Source organism: Cataglyphis hispanica, chromosome 12 (genome assembly GCF_021464435.1).
Source record: "Cataglyphis hispanica isolate Lineage 1 chromosome 12, ULB_Chis1_1.0, whole genome shotgun sequence".
In the NCBI taxonomy this organism is placed as follows: domain Eukaryota; kingdom Metazoa; phylum Arthropoda; class Insecta; order Hymenoptera; family Formicidae; genus Cataglyphis; species Cataglyphis hispanica.
The window spans coordinates 1,162,106-1,181,719 of record NC_065965.1 but is presented as its reverse complement, the minus strand read 5'-3'; the positions used below and the strand labels follow the sequence as shown (position 1 = coordinate 1,181,719).

Here is a 19,614-nt window from a genome sequence, read left to right as displayed (position 1 = left end):
ATGATTAGAAAATGTGTAAAATATCAGAAGATAATTATATATATACATATAAACACGAATTTTTTCGGTTTTCGTCTTTAATATTTATCTAGTTATCTAGTCTCTATTATTATGATCGTCTCATATACACTATAGAAAAAATGCAATATAAAGATTTCTATGATAAAAAATATGAAAAAAATAAAAGATATATATTTAATAAAAGATATATATATTTCTCTCTATGTGTATATATATACATATATATATATATATATATATATATATATATATATATATATATATATGTCCTTTTAATAGACATTTTAATAGATAATGAAACCAAAGAAAAAGTCTAATTAAAAAATAAAGAAATATAGTTTATATTTTGACGAAAGATTCGTTTCTGTATTTTATTATCTTATTCTTGCTGTGCTTACCCACAGTACAATTTATAAAAATATCATAATGTACCACAAAATTGTGTGTAATATACTGTATTATTTTTTTATATATTTTTCTATTTATAGATATATTAATATTCTATCTATTGGCAGTAAAGAGAACGTTATGATTCATGCGTGACTTTACGTTTTGCTACGAGTTTTTAAAGAATGATATAACAATTGCAAAGAGAAAAAGAGTTAAATGAAAACTTTTTATACGCGATATGCTCGACAAAATTAATATATAATGACAGCTTGCATGCATTTTTTCAAATAAAATATACAGTTATTAAAAACGGCTTATTTATACAAGTATACATTGTCATTATTTCTGTCACAACAGAAATAACTTGGATATTAATTAAACGAGTCAAATAAACATTAAATTTAAATTTGAACATTTAAATTTTAGTATGTATGAATGCTGAATTCTCAATCATAATAACTCTTTCAAAAATGATCAAATCAATCGCGATGACAAAATAAATAATAAATATGAAACATTTTATTTATACATACGCATACGCACACACACAGAATATGTATTAATGGAACGTTAGATGAGATTATATTTAACACAATGGTATCACTTTCCCAATTATAAATCTGTGATGCAGAATCATCGTGCTATAATATCTCTCTAAAGTTACGACAATTCATATCTTTAAATATATCTATCTTTCCTACACATTATATTCATTCAATCTTTTTTATGTAAAACCAATTGAAAAGCAATTATAGCATGTAAGTATAGCAATGTGACAATAATCAACAATTACCACAATTGTATACATTGCTTATTTTGATTATTGATATTTGAAAATGAAGGACCGTCATGTCGTATCTCGAAATATATTATTATAGAAATAGAGGAAGTATATCTTATTTATTTTTACTGTGTTGTCTGCCTTGACCAAAAATTGGAAACACAAAAATTGGAGTAATAAAAACAATGATATAAATTATTTGACATGGAACATAGAATAGAAATATAATGAAATAAATCATGTGTTATATAATCTTATAACACTAAACTGCGGATTAATAATGAAGGTAACACACCGTATGTGGATATTTTGAGAGTACTCGAAAGTAGATATATAATTTTACTCTGTAATTATAATGTACAAAATTTCTTCTTAAAGTAAAACATAAATTATATCAAAAAATAATTAAAATAATATGAAGTGAAATATTTCGATAAAAATATCCTTAATACAAGAATATGAATATATAAGTTTCACAATAAAACACATAACTGACTTAAAAGAAAAAGAAATCTACTAAAAATGTGCTAATTTATATTGCACAGATAATTTCATGTTATATTGTAAATGATATGATATACACATGTGTATGAGATACAAAGAGATTAATAATATATTAAATATTATTAATCATAAGTATCATACATGCAATACTTTCTTAATTGTATTGAAAGAATATACTGTGTGGGCATACAGATAGTATAATAAAATATTGACACAAAAAGAAAATTAATAAAAATCGATATTTTTAAGCATTATTCTCTCTATCTCTATGATCTCAGGCACCCACGCATACATATTTGTGATTATTCTTTTTACATGTAAATCAGGTACTCACTTTGAATTTATTTTAATCGATTATGCAAAGTATAACTTCCCGCGGAAGTTTATCTTATCAGTAGAAGTTGCGCATCAATTTCAAGAAGGAGAAATATAAATAATTAAATTAACATCACTCAAAAGAATATTGATTATTCTTATTTTTGTAAATATTTCTTTAATAAAAAACGTAACAGCTAATTTTTTTATAAACACTGAAAATCGTAGTTCGCAATATACAACATAATATACTGATAACAATTCCATTTTCCAGTGGAGAGTAGCTATATTGTGTTGTACCAACATTGAAATTATCACTATTTAGTAATTATATGTAAGATATTGTACAAATTATTCCATACTTTTTGGACAGTGTGCTCATGGTATTATTATTACATTATACAGTTTGCAAAAATACGATTTATTATTATAACAAAACCTACTTATTTTACACTAGTGCTACAGTGTCCAAAAGTATAGGTCAAGTATTACAATATAGCGAACCTATACATAGTGACAATGTACACTCATTCACTTAATGCATTCACGCATTCATGTATACATTATGTAACAATGTTTCTACAGTGTTACCTCGTTAAAAGATTATTCGGGATCGGTCGCTATCCTCTAATATGGACGCACAGACTTGTTTACCTTCCAGGAACTGTCCCATAAATCTTGCCAATGGCCAAATGATCTGATCGAACATGAGACAAGAATGTGAGCGAGCAAAATAGAGCATCAGATAAGACTTGAGTTTGCTCGCTCCAAAAAATGGGAGAGGAGAGTAGGGAGGAATAACTCGTGCTAGTACTTGTATAGCGTGGAGCGAAAAATCTTTCTTGTAACGAGGAAGCACTGTATATGGCCAGACACAACGTTCTCTCTTGCCATGAAAAGACTATATAGAGACTAACTGCGAAACATGTGCTCATACACATTGCTCCTTTCATTGATGCGATTTCGTGTTGAAAAATAAAGAACTATTATGTTACATTTAAAAAATGTATACTACAGTTAAAAAATGTTCAGTCATTTACAATAAGGAAGCTTAGTATCGACACGGTGGAAATAATTTTATTTTGAATATATGCGGTATTCTCCAAGCCGACTGTCATTGAATCTCATTGCAATATGCAATTCGCGATGAGACACTGTTTATTACAGCATAGAGTAACATCGCGCGATCCATCGAGCTCAGCTCATAAAATATCATGTAGATAGAGCGCCAGATTTCGGGCGGGTCACGAAAGTTCCTGCCCTTGACAGTGCATCACTTCAAGTACGATTTATACAATGTTGTGCTTCTACACGTTTCTTTCTCCTGCTCTAAAAGGAATAACAAATCCCTGAAATTCACTCTTTTTAAACGTGGTCTCATTGGCATTTGTCTGTTTAATCCGCTAGCTGATGCGTTTGCACCAGGAGTTCCACCTGTGCTATTGGTCGATCCCGCTATGTCCAACTTAGGCTTCTTACGAGGGCCAATTGCTTGTAAAGCTGTTAAATTCGCTTCCCTTTGTCTTAATTCTTCCATTTCTGCACGTTGCATCTGAAACATTTTATATATTTTAAGTAAACTGCAATTAACGAAAAATTAAAATAAACATATGACTTATCATATAAACTTATTGCACAGAAAATCATAAGTATTTATGTTACCTCTTTGGCCTTAGCCTTCAATTTGGCTTGCTCGGGATCTTCTGTTTTTGCGCGACTTTTCGCGGCACGTAAAAGCATTTCTCGTTCTTGTTCTTCATGTTTCCTACGCTCGACTTTATCCAAGTCTTCCAAAAATTTTAATTGCGCTCTTACATCTTGAGTTACTTCATATCTAGGATCGACCTTCAAATAATAAAAAAAAAAATGGTGCAAAAACAGAAGGAAAAGATATAAAATGCTAATTTATATAAAAGAAATAATTTTAGTTTATAATGAGATGTATATATGATTTATACTTATATTAATAAATAAATACACAAAGATTCAAGATAAATAAGATAATCAAATCTTACCTTTATAAGATCTATCCTATGTTCTGCGATGACTGCTAATTTTTCTACTAAATTTTTTAACCTCTCTTGTACAGCATGCGAAATTAATGCTGCTACTTCTTGATTTGGTTCTTCCAAATTATGACTGGATGCTAAAATAGTATATTTTTGTATAAATCTAATCTGTATTAATATATTTTATATTAATTTAATAATATAGATAAAATTAAAATTACCAATTTGTTTAATTCTCTGTTGTAATGGTGTCATATGCAGAAATACTTCATCTTTACAAGATCGTATTTGGGTACCAACAAATTCTGTAGAACCAAGTATTCTTTGAGATTCTTCTGCAAGATTAACACCACCCATAGCTGCTACGTCATTTATATCATCATCCGCCCTATATAACAAAATACAATGATTACATTATCATATGTTTATAATAATTAATATGCATTATCTTTTAATTAATATCGTTTTATTGATGTTTTTTCATTCATTTATTAACTTATTAAGAGTAATAATTGCTTTTTTTATGCTTTTCTTAGAAAACAGAAATATCCCTTACGTATATCCTGCTGATGAAAACGTTTTTTTCTCTTTTTCCTTTGCAGTCGGTTTTTGAATAAGAGAAGGCACTACGGCTTTATTAACAGTAGTGATTGTATTTACTGTTTTGCCTTGCGTTGTAGTCGTGATTGTTTTTACGACCGTTGTTGTAACTATAGGTGGTTTTTGCACTATAGGGGCAGTCGGTCGAATTCCAGTTACTGGTACTGTCGATTTTACAGTATACGCTGTAGCGGGAGTACGAACCATTGCCGTTGTGACTGGTCGAACCTAAAACATTATAATTTTTATTGCATATTTGTAACAAGATTATAAAAAATCTTAACATAAACTTCGAGAATGTAGTATTGAAACAATTAATATATATTATTAAACGCATATATAAGTTTAGTACAATCAACGGATTCTAAATTCATATAACTATTCTAGTCTATGATTCTTTTATTTTTAATAACAAAATAAATGCAAATTTCTTTTAGATATCTGATAATATCATTATACTATCATATCAAGGTATCACATATATAAACACATATTAATATTATAACAAATTATAAAAATCTTACAAGTCTTTGTGGAACAGGTTGAGCAGGCCGTGGAACTGTTGTTACTACTGCTGCTGCTGCTGCTGCTGCTGCAGCTGTTACTGCTGTTTGAAGCGGTGCCATTACTCTTACTTGTGTCGTTGCTGTTGCAGTTGCTGTTACAGGAACTGTCGCTGCCACTGCGGGTCTATATTGAGTTTGCTAGAATACATAGTAAAATATAATTAATAATAATAAGTTAGAAAATAATATAAATGAGATAAGAAGTCCTTTCTTTTCTCTATTATAAATATTACTAATATATTATATATTCTCTTAAAAATAATAAATTATATAAATATAAATATAGATTTGTGATAAAATGTAATATATTAATATCTCAAAAAAAATTTTTAAAAACATGTTCGTTCTCTTTTCAGAAAATCATTTCTCTACAATATTTCTCTTTACAAGAGTCCAAAAGCCTAAAAATTAATACTTTTTATTACGAGAAATTATCACACTTTACATACCTCTTATAGGATTAATAGAATTCATAAAAGATAGTTAATTCTACCTGCGTAATAGTTGGAACAGCTGAAGCTATGGAGAAAACAACATTGGCTGGAGGAGGTTTTATTCCTTCTATAGATAATTCTTTTGTGACAAGCGATTGCCGCAGAAGCGGCAGACTTTTCTTTAAGAATCCGATGAGACATGGTTGTGGTGAAGCATTTAATAATTTTTCAAGCCTATCACAAAACTCTTCTGGTTCAACTCTAGCATCAATCAGATCTTGTATCAAAGTTCGGACATTGCGTTCCACTGATTTAGGTTCTCGACTAGATAATTCTAATAAGTTTGCTAAGAATTTACGGCACTTTTCTTTGGTATTATCAATAGTTTGACGCTAGAAGAAAGAAAAAACATTATTTATATAAGTATATCACATAAAACATTATAAATCATATTATTTTAAATTTAATTTTATATAAAACATACTGGTGCAGATGTTTGAACTGTTTGAACAGTAGTAGCCGTTGGTGCAGAAGTAGTTGTAGGTGCTGTAGTTACTGTTCCTGGGGTTGTAGTAGATGTAGTAATAGTAGGAGCAACAGTCTGCAGCAATACATATAAAAAAATAAATATTATTTATATACATACAACAATAATTGTAAATATGCTTAAAAATATAAAGTTATTTTTGCAATACATAGAAATATTTTCAAAGTATTAAAGTGTTAAGTATGTTTAAAAAAATTCATAGAATATTATATAACAATAACTTTTATATTTAAATGTAATTAAAAAATATAGATTGCACGCAAAAATGATAATAATAAAATATAAATACCAAAAAAGTAAATTTTAATAAGTAATCATAATATTAAAAATTAATTTTTCGCTATGAAAAATAAATCATTGAAAATCCTTGCAGCACATACTCTGTTTCCCCTTTTTTTCTCAATAATTATATTTATAATTAAAATAATTTTAAATAACATTAAGAAAAATTATATATTCTATGACTAAAACAAAGAGATAAATTTCCTAAAATTTTTTAAAAATTCAAGATAACGAATCAAAAGTACAAAATTATTTTCTTATATATAATGAGATGTTTTAACTTTTTTCATTACTTATTGCATGCAACTAGAAGAATTTTGCTAAATTCTATATAACTATATTCTTGATTACAAACTGAATCTATTTTTTTATACATGCATGCCAAAAATTGAAAATAAGAATACTCCTATAAAAAAATTTTACTGGTTATTGGAGAAAACTATAAACATATAAGTTTTCTTTATGATGGTAATTATCCAGATTAACAACTTACTTAGTAAATAATTTAAATTCTCTTACATTTATGTTAAAGTAATGTATATATCTTAATGTATATATAAGTATAAAAGTACATGTACAATATTTTACTGATAGATAAAATTAAAAAATGTAAAGCTATTAATGGTTTTCCTCATTATCTTTTTTAAATTCAAGAAAGTTTGGTAACAACTTATTTATTACAATGTATTCTATAGACGCACTTGTACCTTGTACAGACTCGTATTTTATTCTTTTTGTAATTGTAAAGACATATAGAAAATATATATTATTATTTGAAATATAACATATGCTAATAAATAATATTTATGGATCGTTTTACTTTACTGTACAGGATATTATATACAGACCTTCCATCAAATTTTGTATTATACAATATCAAAAAATTTTTTAAAACTATTTTAAAAATAATTGTACAATACTATTTTGTTAACCAATTATAATATTACATTGTTAGCATTATATAAAACAATAATAATTAATTTTTTATATTTTTACTGTTATTATTTTTATTTCAATTAGAGATAAATAGATTTGTAGAAAGTAAATTTATGCAAATTTGAATAATGTATTTACGCATGCGTATACTATTAGATATAGCAATAAGGAAATAATTTTAATAAATATATATATAAAAGTATAAAAAAACAAAAAAGATGTATAAATATTCTCACACAATTATGCTCTTTTTTAAAGAGAATTTATCTTTAATCTATAGCATTTCCTACGTAACACCTTTAACCGATAATTCATGCAATATATTTGATAAAGACATTGAACTTTAATGCATTTGCTACACTCCACGAAACTCAAAACATACTACCAAAGAAATGCATCCCAAAAGTAAGCTAATCATGAGATGTTATCAATTATGCAATTTAAGTTTATAGAACATTTAGATCAAAATTATGTTGATTATAGATAATAACATTGCTTGTAAAATTTTTGTGTACTTACAATACATATTTAAGAAAACTTTAAGATTTGTAAATATAATATAATAATGTAATAATATAATAATATAATATAATAATGTACTAAATATTCGCAAATAATATTAAAATAAACAAATAATTTATAATTAAAGAAATTTTTGTGTCATAAATAAATCAAATTTAAATGTGTTGAATGAAAGTACAAATTGTAAGCACAAAATATATTGGCTTACTGATAACATCATTCCAGAAAACAAAGTCACAAACTAAGAAGTCTCTACAGTAGCACTACATCGAGTCTTGTAAGAGGTATAAGAGTGCGTCACCTGAACAGATTTTCTTAGAGTGGCGAGTGGTGGGCCAGTGAACTGGGTATTCAGCCTACTTACAGCCGGCACTGAAGTTAGGCGATAGGTAGTGCCTGGAGATGGTGCAGCAACTACTGCATTGCCAGCTATACTATTCGGCGTAACTGCAGTACCAGTGGGAGTACCTGCAGTTGGAGCTGGACCTACCCTCAATAACTGATACTGTCCATTTTCTGTTTTTAATAATAGATGACCTTGAGTACCAGGTTGAAGGCCATGAAGTGCCTGTAATGTTATCTAAAAAAAATTAATAAAAAATTAAAAAATAATATTTATTAATTATCGTATAATTTATAAGTTTTATATACTATGGAGAGTCAAATGATACATAAAATAAAATTACACAATGTCCTAGTTTGTATATGCTGCATGTGTGTATGTGTGTATACATACATATATATCCATAATTTTAAGAAAAATTTTGCTACATTATCCATATTTATAAATGCTAAAGCATATCTTACCCCTGGAGCTCCTGGTCTCGCTCCTACCAATTGGTGTTGTCCAATTACCACTCTTGGGGTAACTTGCTTATTGGCTTGCTGTCCTGCTACTGGTGTTGCAGGACGCATTGTATTTACATTGAGAATTTGAACACTGCTGGGTACTATCGTCGAAGTAACTCCAGCCTTGGCCTGCAATGCTGTGCTCACTGCATTGCCAGCCACAGAGACTGGAACCGACATTGGAACAGAAACCATGCCACCGGGTGCTACACTAGTCTTAATCACTAAAGCTGCGCCTGTCGGCTTATTCACTGCGGTCACTGTTTGGCTACCTGTCTGACTGACAGAACCGACATTGGAAACAACGTTCGATGTAGTCTGCAGTACCGGTTGTGAAGTTATACCTAAGGTACCGTTCGCTAGCTGCCCAACAGTTTGGGCAGGAAAGGTGAGCTTATTATTCGCATTTGCCACCCCTGTAGTGGCTATAACTTGTCCAACGCCGGGATAGATAATCTTTACTGATTCATGTGCCTTGGTCAAGCTTGGTATATGCGTGCCCTGATTGCTCGATACCTGATTGGTATTCGATACTTGATTGATATATGCAGCAGGAGGTATTCCTGGCGGTTGTGTGTGCTGTTGCTGTTGCTGCTGTTGTGTGGTGATGACCTGCGGCGCCACTGCATTCGAAGTAACCACGTTTACTGGCAGCAAAGTGCTGGTGGTAGTGATGGGCTTAGTGACCTCTTGAGTCATTAGACTATTCACAGTGGTCACACCGCCGCCGTTCGAAACCCCATGTTTCTGCGGCTGTACCGCGGTGATGGTGCCCCCGTTGGAAATAGCGCTGTTCACCTGATGATTCTGTTGGCTCACCGATGCGGGACTCGCTTGATGGCCGGCCACAGTCGGCGTGGATGTAACAAGCTGCGTCTCGAGGGAGCCCACTATCGCGTTCACTGCGGATTCGTCGACATCCGTGCTCAGAGCTTCCTCTAAAAACTTAGCTGACGCCATTTTCTTCCAAGCTCCAACTGTAAACTGAACTGCGCATGCGCCTGTCGCAAATTATTCCCATGGTGCATTGCCTCTCCTCCCCCCCACCTCTCCACTCGCCCCACTTAGCGCAGCGGAAAATTGTACGCGGCGAGTTCTCTGTTTACCATTGGGCAGTATAACCGCCAAATTCTCGCCATTCTAAAGGCACCGTAATTGCTTTCAAATATTCTCGACGATCACGTATTTCCGGCTGCGCGCACTTCGTCGCGATCAACAAGTCACGCAAAACCATACGTCGTTCACGCCGCGAGTCGCGTTATGGCTGTCAATAGCGTGCACACACGTCACCCGCCAAAATGGCATCTTCGAACGTACATCTCCGACACGCCGTTCATACAAATTAATAAAATGTATAATAACGATAAGACATACAGTACCTATGTAATAATACGCGAGAAATGGGATGCAATTTTTTTTTCTTTAAGTCTCTTACCGGAAGCACGTTTAATCAGTCTCTATTTGATTACTTGAAAACGATCAAAAGAAAGCATGTTCCGAGATCCGTAATCGTTCTTCTGCGGGTTATGTGCGTTCCCAAATCTGAGATAACGGTTCCCTTGTTCGAGAGTTCCTAAACACAATATCACATGATTGGCTATCAACTAGACGAATTTTTGGGACCTTAAGAATTCTCTATTCGATAGCCAATATCATGATGTTGTTTACCTATATTTTTTTGCTGGAAAATTCTTGTAATAAAGATAGAGTCCCATGTCATATATATATATATATATATATATATATATATATATATATATATATATATATACAATAGCCTCGCAATAGACGCGATGAACGATGGTCAATATCCAATCAAAATTCTGCTTTTCTGAAAAAGCAGAGCTCTCATTGGATATCGCGTCCAGTGTGCGAAGGCCATAAGTGGCGTTTATTTGGATACATTTCGATGCAGAACGCTCTGATTGGTTAATCATGCGAGACCCCTAGATACCCTGAATCTTGGATACTCATATATGTAATACTATATTGCTAGTCACGTATCTTCCCAATAAGCGGCGTTAGCAAAAACATTACGGTGCAGATGTATATCAACTTTTCGCTTCCACAATTTGTGTACTTGATGCAATGCGCATGCGCATACGTACACGAACTGTGGAAGCGAGAGATTGATATACGTCTGCACCGTAATGTTTTCGCCCACGTTGGCTTTACTAACAATATAATAGTTACATATATGTGGATACTAATAGCGAATTCGGTCACTTGCACTACATCACACCAGTGCGCATTAAAGGCTGCTATTTATGAAGTATACGAATGCAATGATATAATATATAAAGATTTTGATGAGGAAAAAATAATGTATGTTCTGTTAAATAAAATGACAATTTATCATGATTGGATTTTAATTACTTAAAATGTTTACGTTATTTTTTTTTTTTTATTAGATAACTTCACATGTATAACAGTCTTTAATATGCACCAGTGCGATGCAGTGCAAATGACCGAATTCGCTATAATATATTCCATATCTATAGTATATAGAGATCAGTGGCAGTATTGACGTAACTTTTAGATTTTGAACAATTGGATATGGATAGATAGATCATAAACAGCTGATCATTAAATGTTCAATAAGCGGTTGTTGTATTAAATGCCCATTGTTATCACCGAATAGAAAATAAAAAAAATTATGTTACGGTCTGTAAACTTTATATATATTTCATTTTTATCAATAGCTTGTTGCTGTTCATCAATGACACTGATGAGATATTATCTCATTATCTCTTTTTTTTTTTGACGATTTGTCACTCATGAAAAGGTTTAAATTTTTTTATATTTATGAAAAAGATATATATATCTTCTGTTATTTTATATCTGACACAACTTTCTACTCACGAAAGAAAAAAAATTTTTAACATATTTAGTGTCTTTTTTGTAAATTCAATACTTTTTCATATCATTTTTCACTTCATTAATTCGTTTTTTTCTTAATGTCATTTTTGTGGCAATATATTTTAACCAAAGAAAAGTATACTTGGCATCTTTTTTTTACATATATATTTTTAATATTTAAATTTACTTACATCACAGAGAATTCTCAAAAAAAAAGGTCAATCTTTCTCTTCAATATTTTTAATTATAAAGTGATTTTTAATAATGTAATTCACATTTTTCAGAGTTTATTGTATAAACTTCTTAAAACTGTCTAAAATGAATGGACAATATAGCCACAATTAAAAAAAAAAAATTAATATTTTCAGAAATCATGGTTCTTCGTCATTTCTTCAAAATAAATTTTCATAATACCATGTTAAGGCTCAGGTGACCAATGCGGCCATGTCTGAATTTCACTAAACAGAGCATCTCCAGGACTCAAAGTTTTCGAAACTTGTCGGTGACCTAATAGTTTATAATCGGACGCAATTTTACCAATTTTGACACCGATTTCTATAATTTTTTGCGCAGCATGTAACTGTATTTTTGGTGGTTTGACCGTATTGAATGTGCCGATAAAAGAGATGCCGATGCTTTTTTTATTGAAACCGAAAGAATGAGCACCGACGAAATCCCAATTTCTGCCAACGTATGCGAGACCATCGCCACCGACGAGGAAGTTATAGGCGATATCCGACCATTTTCTAGACTCGATGTGGAAAGTCTGAGCAAATCTCACATGGAATGTACATTGCGATTGCGTGTCGCAAAAGTCTGTGACGGTGTGACTAATAATTACATATGGTACTGGTAGCTTCAATTTTTCCAGAGGTTCTGAAGGCGGTTGTGCCCCCCATTCGTTCCTCTGGACAAAACGTACTGATGAAGTTATTATACCTGAAAATCATAAATACACATATATAAAACATCAAAAATATAGTAAACATAAATGAATTAAAAACTGATTAATTTTGTATTAAATATAAATATCAAAATATTAATATATATCATAATGCATATTTTAACAATGAAATCTGATGCATTTCCGAATGAGATACGAAATGTTTCGCAACGATCAGCTATACTCATTTTATAATCGCGGAGCTAAAAATAGATTTCCTAGATAAATGAATACATGCAATAAATGAAAAATGTAAAAGACAAATTGGTGACTTTACAAAAGCATAATATAATATTTATCTCGAATTGCAGCTGTAAATTTTCCAGATGGCTAATTACCGTCGAGCGATGAGTTTGGACTTGCCGGGGAAATTGGCGTTAGCGGTTCGTCTGTATAACGAGCGAAATGTACAATGGCAATTACTATGGCAGTTAGAAATATTAAGGCTAGAGCGCACGATAAAAACGCACATTTCCACGTCCATAGCCATTGCGTCACTAAAATAATTACAAAAGTTATATTAAATATAATAAAACAGTTATATTAAATATAACAATAACAGATTAAACCTAATATCTATTAAACATCCAGCACAATCGATTTTATTACCTTTATTTAATTGGGTATTTTGTAGAAAAATAGGTTTGTCAGCGACTCCATCATCCTTATTCGTCGACAAGTTTGAAACGTTGGCGTCGGAAACACTGACCTCGAATTTGCTTGCTTCCTGTATTGCAGCGGGATTCGTGTAAACGAATTGCTTTATGGTAACCGGACCTTTGTAGAAGGTCTTGTTACCCAGATGCACGTTCGTCGAGTTCTTCACGCATACATCGCCGAAGTTCGACGGATCGGCATTCGGGAGGACGACATCGCCGTTCGTGGTGGCGATCGTTTGATGTTGCTCGACGATGGTCGAGGATACCGGCAGATTCGTGATCCAACCGTGTTCAATTTCCGTCTCCTCTTCCTCATCGTCGTCATCTACGTCACTGCACTGCGTAGAGGAATCTCCAACGCTACCATTGCCTGGAACAACTACCACGGTTTCCTTCGCCGATCCTGAAACTTCGCCGCGAAAGTTATCGACCCTATGACTTTCAACGGGCACAACGGCACCGTTCGCGCGGTCCTGCTCCTTGTTCTGATATTGATGATTATCGTCGGACTGCTGCTGTTGTACCAATGTCACCATGCCCATGCACTATATGGAGACCATAAGTTTCTTTACATATTGGGGTTGTTTTGTGAGTGATATGCCACATGTAATAGGATGCGCTTCTACATCATTATTTCGAAAATAGTCGCCATTATATTTATGTTTGTTTCAGAGTAAAATGACCATTATATATCTGTAATAGCAACAAGTAACAATAATTTTGAATTATGTTTCTACATATTTATTGGGGATTACATCAATTATAATGAGGCGATAAAAAGAATATGAATGTAAGATGAGTGTCCTTCAACTATAAAAAGATCTATAACGAATTGATTTCTTAGTAAAGTATGTATAATTATGAACCGATCTAAACAATACATAGCACGCGTATACGTGAACTATACTCGTTATAATATCATATTCATTGGTATCGTTATCGATATAAGTATATATCGCAATGGGAAATTTTTAATTAGTTATAACTAATTCAGATTTGCATTTGTGATTTCAGTAGATAATTTCCTGTCATATATATCTTTTACACACAAATTATATAACCATTATAGGAATAAAGAGTTCATTACGGAAGTGAAGACATATATATGCAATACACATCACGTTTAGAATGGGATCATCAGTAAAATAAAATAAAACGGAGAAAGACTTCAATCGAAGCGCATCAGTCATGATCGTTATCCGCCAATTCAACGATTGATAACCATTCGCTAAATTAATCCTTGTAAGTCACATATTTTTTTTTGCTCTGGTTACATATGAGCCACAATATCTTGTCGCGATGTTAGTTGTGCTTAAAATGCTTGAAAAAAATCTACAAAGATTGATATATATTCTTTGAAATCTGTAGAAAATAACTATGTGCAATAAAAGTTAAAAAATAAATGTTAAACATTTTTTTATTAAGACTTCGGGATATTCTATCATTAAAATATCGATAGAATCGAAATGACCTATATGTGACCTTTAAGAGTTAAGAATGAGATTGACTCACATTCGAAATTACCTCATACAAATCATCGTTTCTGTTGGCAGTGGTCACTTTGCTAACACAAAGCCCACTATCGATCTATGAAGACATCTAAGGCACTTGTTATGGAAGATGCTTCGCGGAAAGGAAAACTTCATTCGAGTCAATCCCAAGTTTTCAACACTTCGTCGAACCACTTATTCTATTAGAAAATTGAATTTTTGTTTCGCGGGAACAAAGTACGATCCGAACACACGAATTCAGCCGGAACCACGATATCTTTGTTGATCCTACGACACTGTCAGATAGATATTAGTGTGGATGATGACGCCATGCGGCTGCTGAAGGACGACGCGCGCCTTGGAGGTGGAATCGTGGAAATGCTTGTTCTCGCGAAAGTTGCAAGAGAATATATAAAGCAAAACAAAGAAAAGTAGATATATGAAAACTGGTCTCTCGACAGCCTCGCGCAATGTCCTCGTTAATATAATCGAATAACACTTTGGATTTTCCTACCGATACACGGATGATACCGCGATGGTCACCATGTCACGCGCAATCTGCGTCACTTGCGAGTCGCACTGCGTATGTAAAAAACACAAAAAAACGTTATATTTTATATATATGTCTATATAATGTTCGACGTCCGTTATTACCGAAGAATGAATATTATAGCTGCAGGGCGTCTCGACGCTCATTAACGCTGTTGATCAGATTGTTGACGAAATTAAAATATTAACTAATGGCGGCATTATATCCGTTCGATACGACTCGTAATAGACTGCTGTCGCGCTGTCGAACATGCTTGGAAATCATTGGCCCCACTCTATGCCTCTTTCTCTCAGCGGTGACTGTTAACGATATATAATGTGTGTCTCGCATGTTTGTACGACAATGTTGCTTTGTGCGATTCTTGGGTTTTTCATGGAGTACATCGGATGAATCTGCATCTTCTGTCCGGATGTTCAAAGATTTCTAACATATCTCAATGACACAAAATATCTTTTATATTATTTTTATTGTATAATTTTTAACAATCAAGAAATATTTTGCGCGCGCAAAATTATGAAATATATATTTTACACGCAATTATTATATTTATTTCTAATTACGAAACCGTATATTTTCAAAGAGTTTAAAGATGGAGAAAGAATATGCAGCAAGGAAAGAAAAAAAAGTCCATTTGTTTGTTAAACAAAATTATATATTCAATTATACAATATTATACCATAAAATCGTTTTATGTTAAATTTAATCGTAAAATTGTATCTTCTCTAAGAAGAAAACATTTTGATAAATGATCTCTGAGAAAAAATGCAATAGCGTGAACTTTAGATAACATGCGATTTTTTTTAAATCTCTGATTGTGAGTAAAATAAAATTACGAATTAAAATAAATTTATTTGGAGTATCGAGATTTTGATGTATAAACATCTTATTTCGATATTATACTAAAAATATATTATATATCGGGTAATATATATATAAATCGTTAAACTTATGCGAATATTCGAAATGATCATAACCAATAATAAATGAAAATATGTGATAAATGAATAAACACGAATACGCACTCATACATATAAATTGATAATTTCTACAGTCTCAATCAATATTTTTTTTTTATGCTATCACATTAGTTTATGATAGAGGCTTTCATATCATAACTGATATCATATTTAATTTAAATGCGCGTTGTCGCATCAACTTTAGTTGTATAAAATTACAGACTACGGCTAAAATCGAATTTCTTATGTAAAAATTGAATATAGAAATTAATTTTTTTTTCAGAAAAATAGGAAACTGCAAAAAAATATTTTTAAAGTGTTTATATTAAATTATCTATTTTTTATACAACGTATATAAATAATACTGGGATTTTATAAAAATGTGGATTGAGAGAGAGAGAGAGAGAGAGAGAAAAAAAACTTTGTTGAGAAAAAGTTAATACTTGTTTGTAATTCAATTCATTTAAATGAAGCCAAGTAAATAACAAATGTATATATGGTACAATACAAATTGATTAGAGTGAAAGTTATTAAGAAATTTAATATCACATCATTAAATTAAATAATTATCAAGTTTTATTGAAGATAACACAGTCAAAGTGATTTTTAAAATGCATACCAAGTGTAATATCGATAATGTATATATATGCAGCAATAACAATATTTGTTTTGTCTTCTAAATGTATTAAATGATTTTTTTTTCAATATTTAAATCTTTGCCATAACGAGAGGAAAATTTTATATATTAATATCTTAATAATAAATAATTAATACATCCTGTCTGTGTCTCTCTTTCTAGCATTAAAACTGACCCCTGCAATAATATAGTTCTATATAACTATAATATAATACGCATCTTTTTTTTACTATCAGCAACATTGCAATAATTTATAGTTAAACAACTCACATAGTTCACATTAATTCTATAACTGTAGTAAGTAGGTTGTAGCCTTGTTTTTTCTTAAAATTATGCATCTAATTTCCTATTACATTGTGAAATCACTATATAATAATATAGTATGCAAAATTCTATTAATTTAATGCATCAGGTTCCATTTAAATGTTATTCCACTTGGTCCAACAATTTTTCCAGGTTGACAAGTTGGTCAGGTTTTTGATGATCTTTAATGTTAGACACTGTCATCTAGTGAATAGAAAAATACAATATTTTGTTTTTAAAAAGTTATTTTAGTGTTGCAAATATATTATAAAAGTATTACTTTTATAATAACAAATTAAATCATATGAGATATCATATGTATTCCAGGCACATAGTAATATATAAAATTACTCTTTTCTTACCATGATACCACCATTTTGTTTTTTTTGGATTCTTGTTGCAAGTTTTAACATAAAATGTATTGTCAGGTGGCCTCTTCTGCATAGAACAGTATTTGCATTATTTGCATTATTTTACAAATAAACATTAAGGCTCATATATCACATATTTACATACTTAGTAGTTAAATCGTACCTTTTCTTTACAACTGCTTAACATGGAAACAATACTCAAGCAAATGCTTTGCACGCTAAGGGCAGGAGACCAATCTTCTGTTAATATGGACAAACAAATATGACCATTGCTATAAACATGTGGGTGTATAGGGATATTGCCACCAATGAAAGTCACTTCCGGTGAATCAAATGGATATTTAGAACTGAATTTAAATTGAAGCTGAAATTGTTCTCCTTCATATAGCGTGCCTTTAGCACCTTCCATATGAACAATCCACTGTGTCAAATTTTGTCCAGCAGATTCTCCATCTACATGTACACCTGGTGGTGGCTCGCGTATTAAAGACATCAATTCCTTCTGAAGTCTTCGCTAAGATATTAAATAATATCACTTAATGTTATATTTTATATATAACTTTATAGCAAAAAATTATTTTGTTCAAAGAGATCTATTACACATCTATTTTTTCAAAAATATATATTGATGCTTTGTCTTTTTGATAAATAATTAATTTTATTTTAGAAAATTCTACACAAATTACTATTTTAAAACATGAAAATGTTAAATAAAAATGTTAAATAATCTAAATTATATAGTAATAATAAATCAGAAAAAAAGAAATGTGATAAAAATTGATTTACTAATGAGTGAATCAATAATAGTGATTAAATAAAGAATAAAAACAAAATTAAAAAATTTTTTCCAAAGTATGCACTTATTTGTTACTAATAACATAATTTTTGATAAAAAATGTACACGAATATTTTGTCACTAAGGTCATATATTTTACATTTCGTAATGTCCATTACAGAACTATGCTCAGTTGTTCATATTAAGGGAGAGAGAAAAATTGCGAAGATATTTTTACATTTAGTATTTTTTTTTTTTTAATTATAGATACTGAATATTCGCGACAGATCTGCGGCATACTGTTCCGATCGTTCTGGGATATATACGAAGATCGTAGAAAAATAAAAACGGACGTACCTTCGACGGGGACGTTGCTGCCATTGTCGTTAAACAGCTCTCCATCGAAACACATAACCGTGGCTTATCGCGAGGCGATCCCTCGATTGTTCGCCCGTGCACCTTCCTTTCTCAGAAAGAAATGTGTCCGCCTCGAAAGATCAAAAGTTTCACATTTTTTTTTCACGGTCTCGTCTTATATTCTCGAAGTCAAGGTGAAAGAGTGGCCAGAGGGAGAGGATGATATCAAGGGCGACGATAGTTTCCACTGGAAACGCTATATGACCATTATGACACTATGACAGCGTTGACAGCTACATTCACATAATACGGCAAGCCATGGCGAACGCGACAGTCGCGAAGCGCAGGATAGACTCATACGTATCCATACATATACGTCACATACATATATAATACGTCACCATATATACGATAACACAATATATACAGGGTGTCCTAGCTGGACGCTGGACTCACATCAATGAGCCGCGCGCGTGGCATGTGTGCGTGAACACTCAGCTGTTACAGCGCCTCATTGACGTGCGTCTGGCTAAAGATCGGCGATGATTGGCCGGACTTTATTCAATAATATCTTTTTTATTAAGCATTATAAAAAAAAATAGTACAGGACTTTTCTCTTTAGTTTTATTTGCTCTATCTGCACACGACAGGTGATGCAATTGACTCCGAACACCCTATATATACATGATATTTCTATGACGATAAAATTATAATATAATACTAGCCGCGCGATGAGATAAACGATTATCACGATCGATTTTGATGTACAAAACTCATTAATTAATATTCGGAGAAATAAAAGTTTTCGAGAAATTCTCGATAGTAGATAGAAAGATGAGGAACTAAATCTAAATCTCTTATAAAAGTTGTTTCGATAATCGACAGAATTTTTCTGCAAAGCAGAAGCAATAAAAAATTTATACTTTATAAGATCAAATTGTATATTATTTAGCAAGAT

The 19,614-nt window shown here is 31.4% G+C and overlaps 3 protein-coding genes and 1 long non-coding RNA gene across 6 annotated transcripts; 1 reads left to right on the top strand and 3 right to left on the bottom strand.

Moving 5' to 3' along the window:
- Nucleotides 1-380: 380 nt before the first annotated feature.
- Nucleotides 381-10,339, bottom strand: LOC126853356 (transcription initiation factor TFIID subunit 4). Of its 2 annotated transcripts, none has more exons than XM_050599005.1 (10): nucleotides 8,715-10,339; nucleotides 8,209-8,487; nucleotides 6,105-6,221; nucleotides 5,680-6,012; nucleotides 5,145-5,324; nucleotides 4,577-4,848; nucleotides 4,242-4,408; nucleotides 4,027-4,157; nucleotides 3,674-3,856; nucleotides 381-3,563 (listed from the first exon to the last, which is right to left on the bottom strand). In XM_050599005.1, the coding sequence occupies exons 1-10, from the start codon at nucleotides 9,714-9,716 to the stop codon at nucleotides 3,285-3,287; spliced, it is 2,943 nt and encodes a 980-aa protein (XP_050454962.1). In that variant the 5' UTR covers nucleotides 9,717-10,339; the 3' UTR covers nucleotides 381-3,284. The 2 variants fall into 2 exon arrangements, with proteins under 2 accessions (XP_050454962.1, XP_050454963.1); XM_050599006.1 differs by having other exon boundaries at nucleotides 382-3,563; nucleotides 8,272-8,487; nucleotides 8,715-10,338.
- Nucleotides 10,340-11,765: 1,426 nt separating this feature from the next.
- On the bottom strand, nucleotides 11,766-14,886 carry LOC126853575 (peptidoglycan-recognition protein LC-like). 2 transcript variants are annotated; one of them, XM_050599424.1, is made up of 4 exons: nucleotides 14,742-14,886; nucleotides 13,168-13,762; nucleotides 12,897-13,055; nucleotides 11,766-12,554 (listed from the first exon to the last, which is right to left on the bottom strand). In XM_050599424.1, the coding sequence occupies exons 2-4, from the start codon at nucleotides 13,757-13,759 to the stop codon at nucleotides 12,034-12,036; spliced, it is 1,272 nt and encodes a 423-aa protein (XP_050455381.1). In that variant the 5' UTR covers nucleotides 13,760-13,762; nucleotides 14,742-14,886; the 3' UTR covers nucleotides 11,766-12,033. The 2 variants fall into 2 exon arrangements, with proteins under 2 accessions (XP_050455381.1, XP_050455382.1); XM_050599425.1 differs by having other exon boundaries at nucleotides 14,730-14,873.
- Nucleotides 13,684-16,620, top strand: LOC126853577 (uncharacterized). Its single transcript, XR_007687988.1, has 3 exons — nucleotides 13,684-13,805; nucleotides 13,890-14,459; nucleotides 14,771-16,620. It is a non-coding gene; the product is annotated as an uncharacterized LOC126853577 (long non-coding RNA).
- A 146-nt stretch (nucleotides 16,621-16,766) lies between these two features.
- Nucleotides 16,767-19,059, bottom strand: LOC126853576 (ubiquitin-conjugating enzyme E2 W). The gene is made up of 4 exons (XM_050599427.1): nucleotides 18,657-19,059; nucleotides 17,688-18,038; nucleotides 17,516-17,591; nucleotides 16,767-17,357 (listed from the first exon to the last, which is right to left on the bottom strand). The coding sequence occupies exons 1-4, from the start codon at nucleotides 18,699-18,701 to the stop codon at nucleotides 17,344-17,346; spliced, it is 486 nt and encodes a 161-aa protein (XP_050455384.1). The 5' UTR covers nucleotides 18,702-19,059; the 3' UTR covers nucleotides 16,767-17,343.
- Between the last annotated feature and the right edge of the window lie 555 nt (nucleotides 19,060-19,614).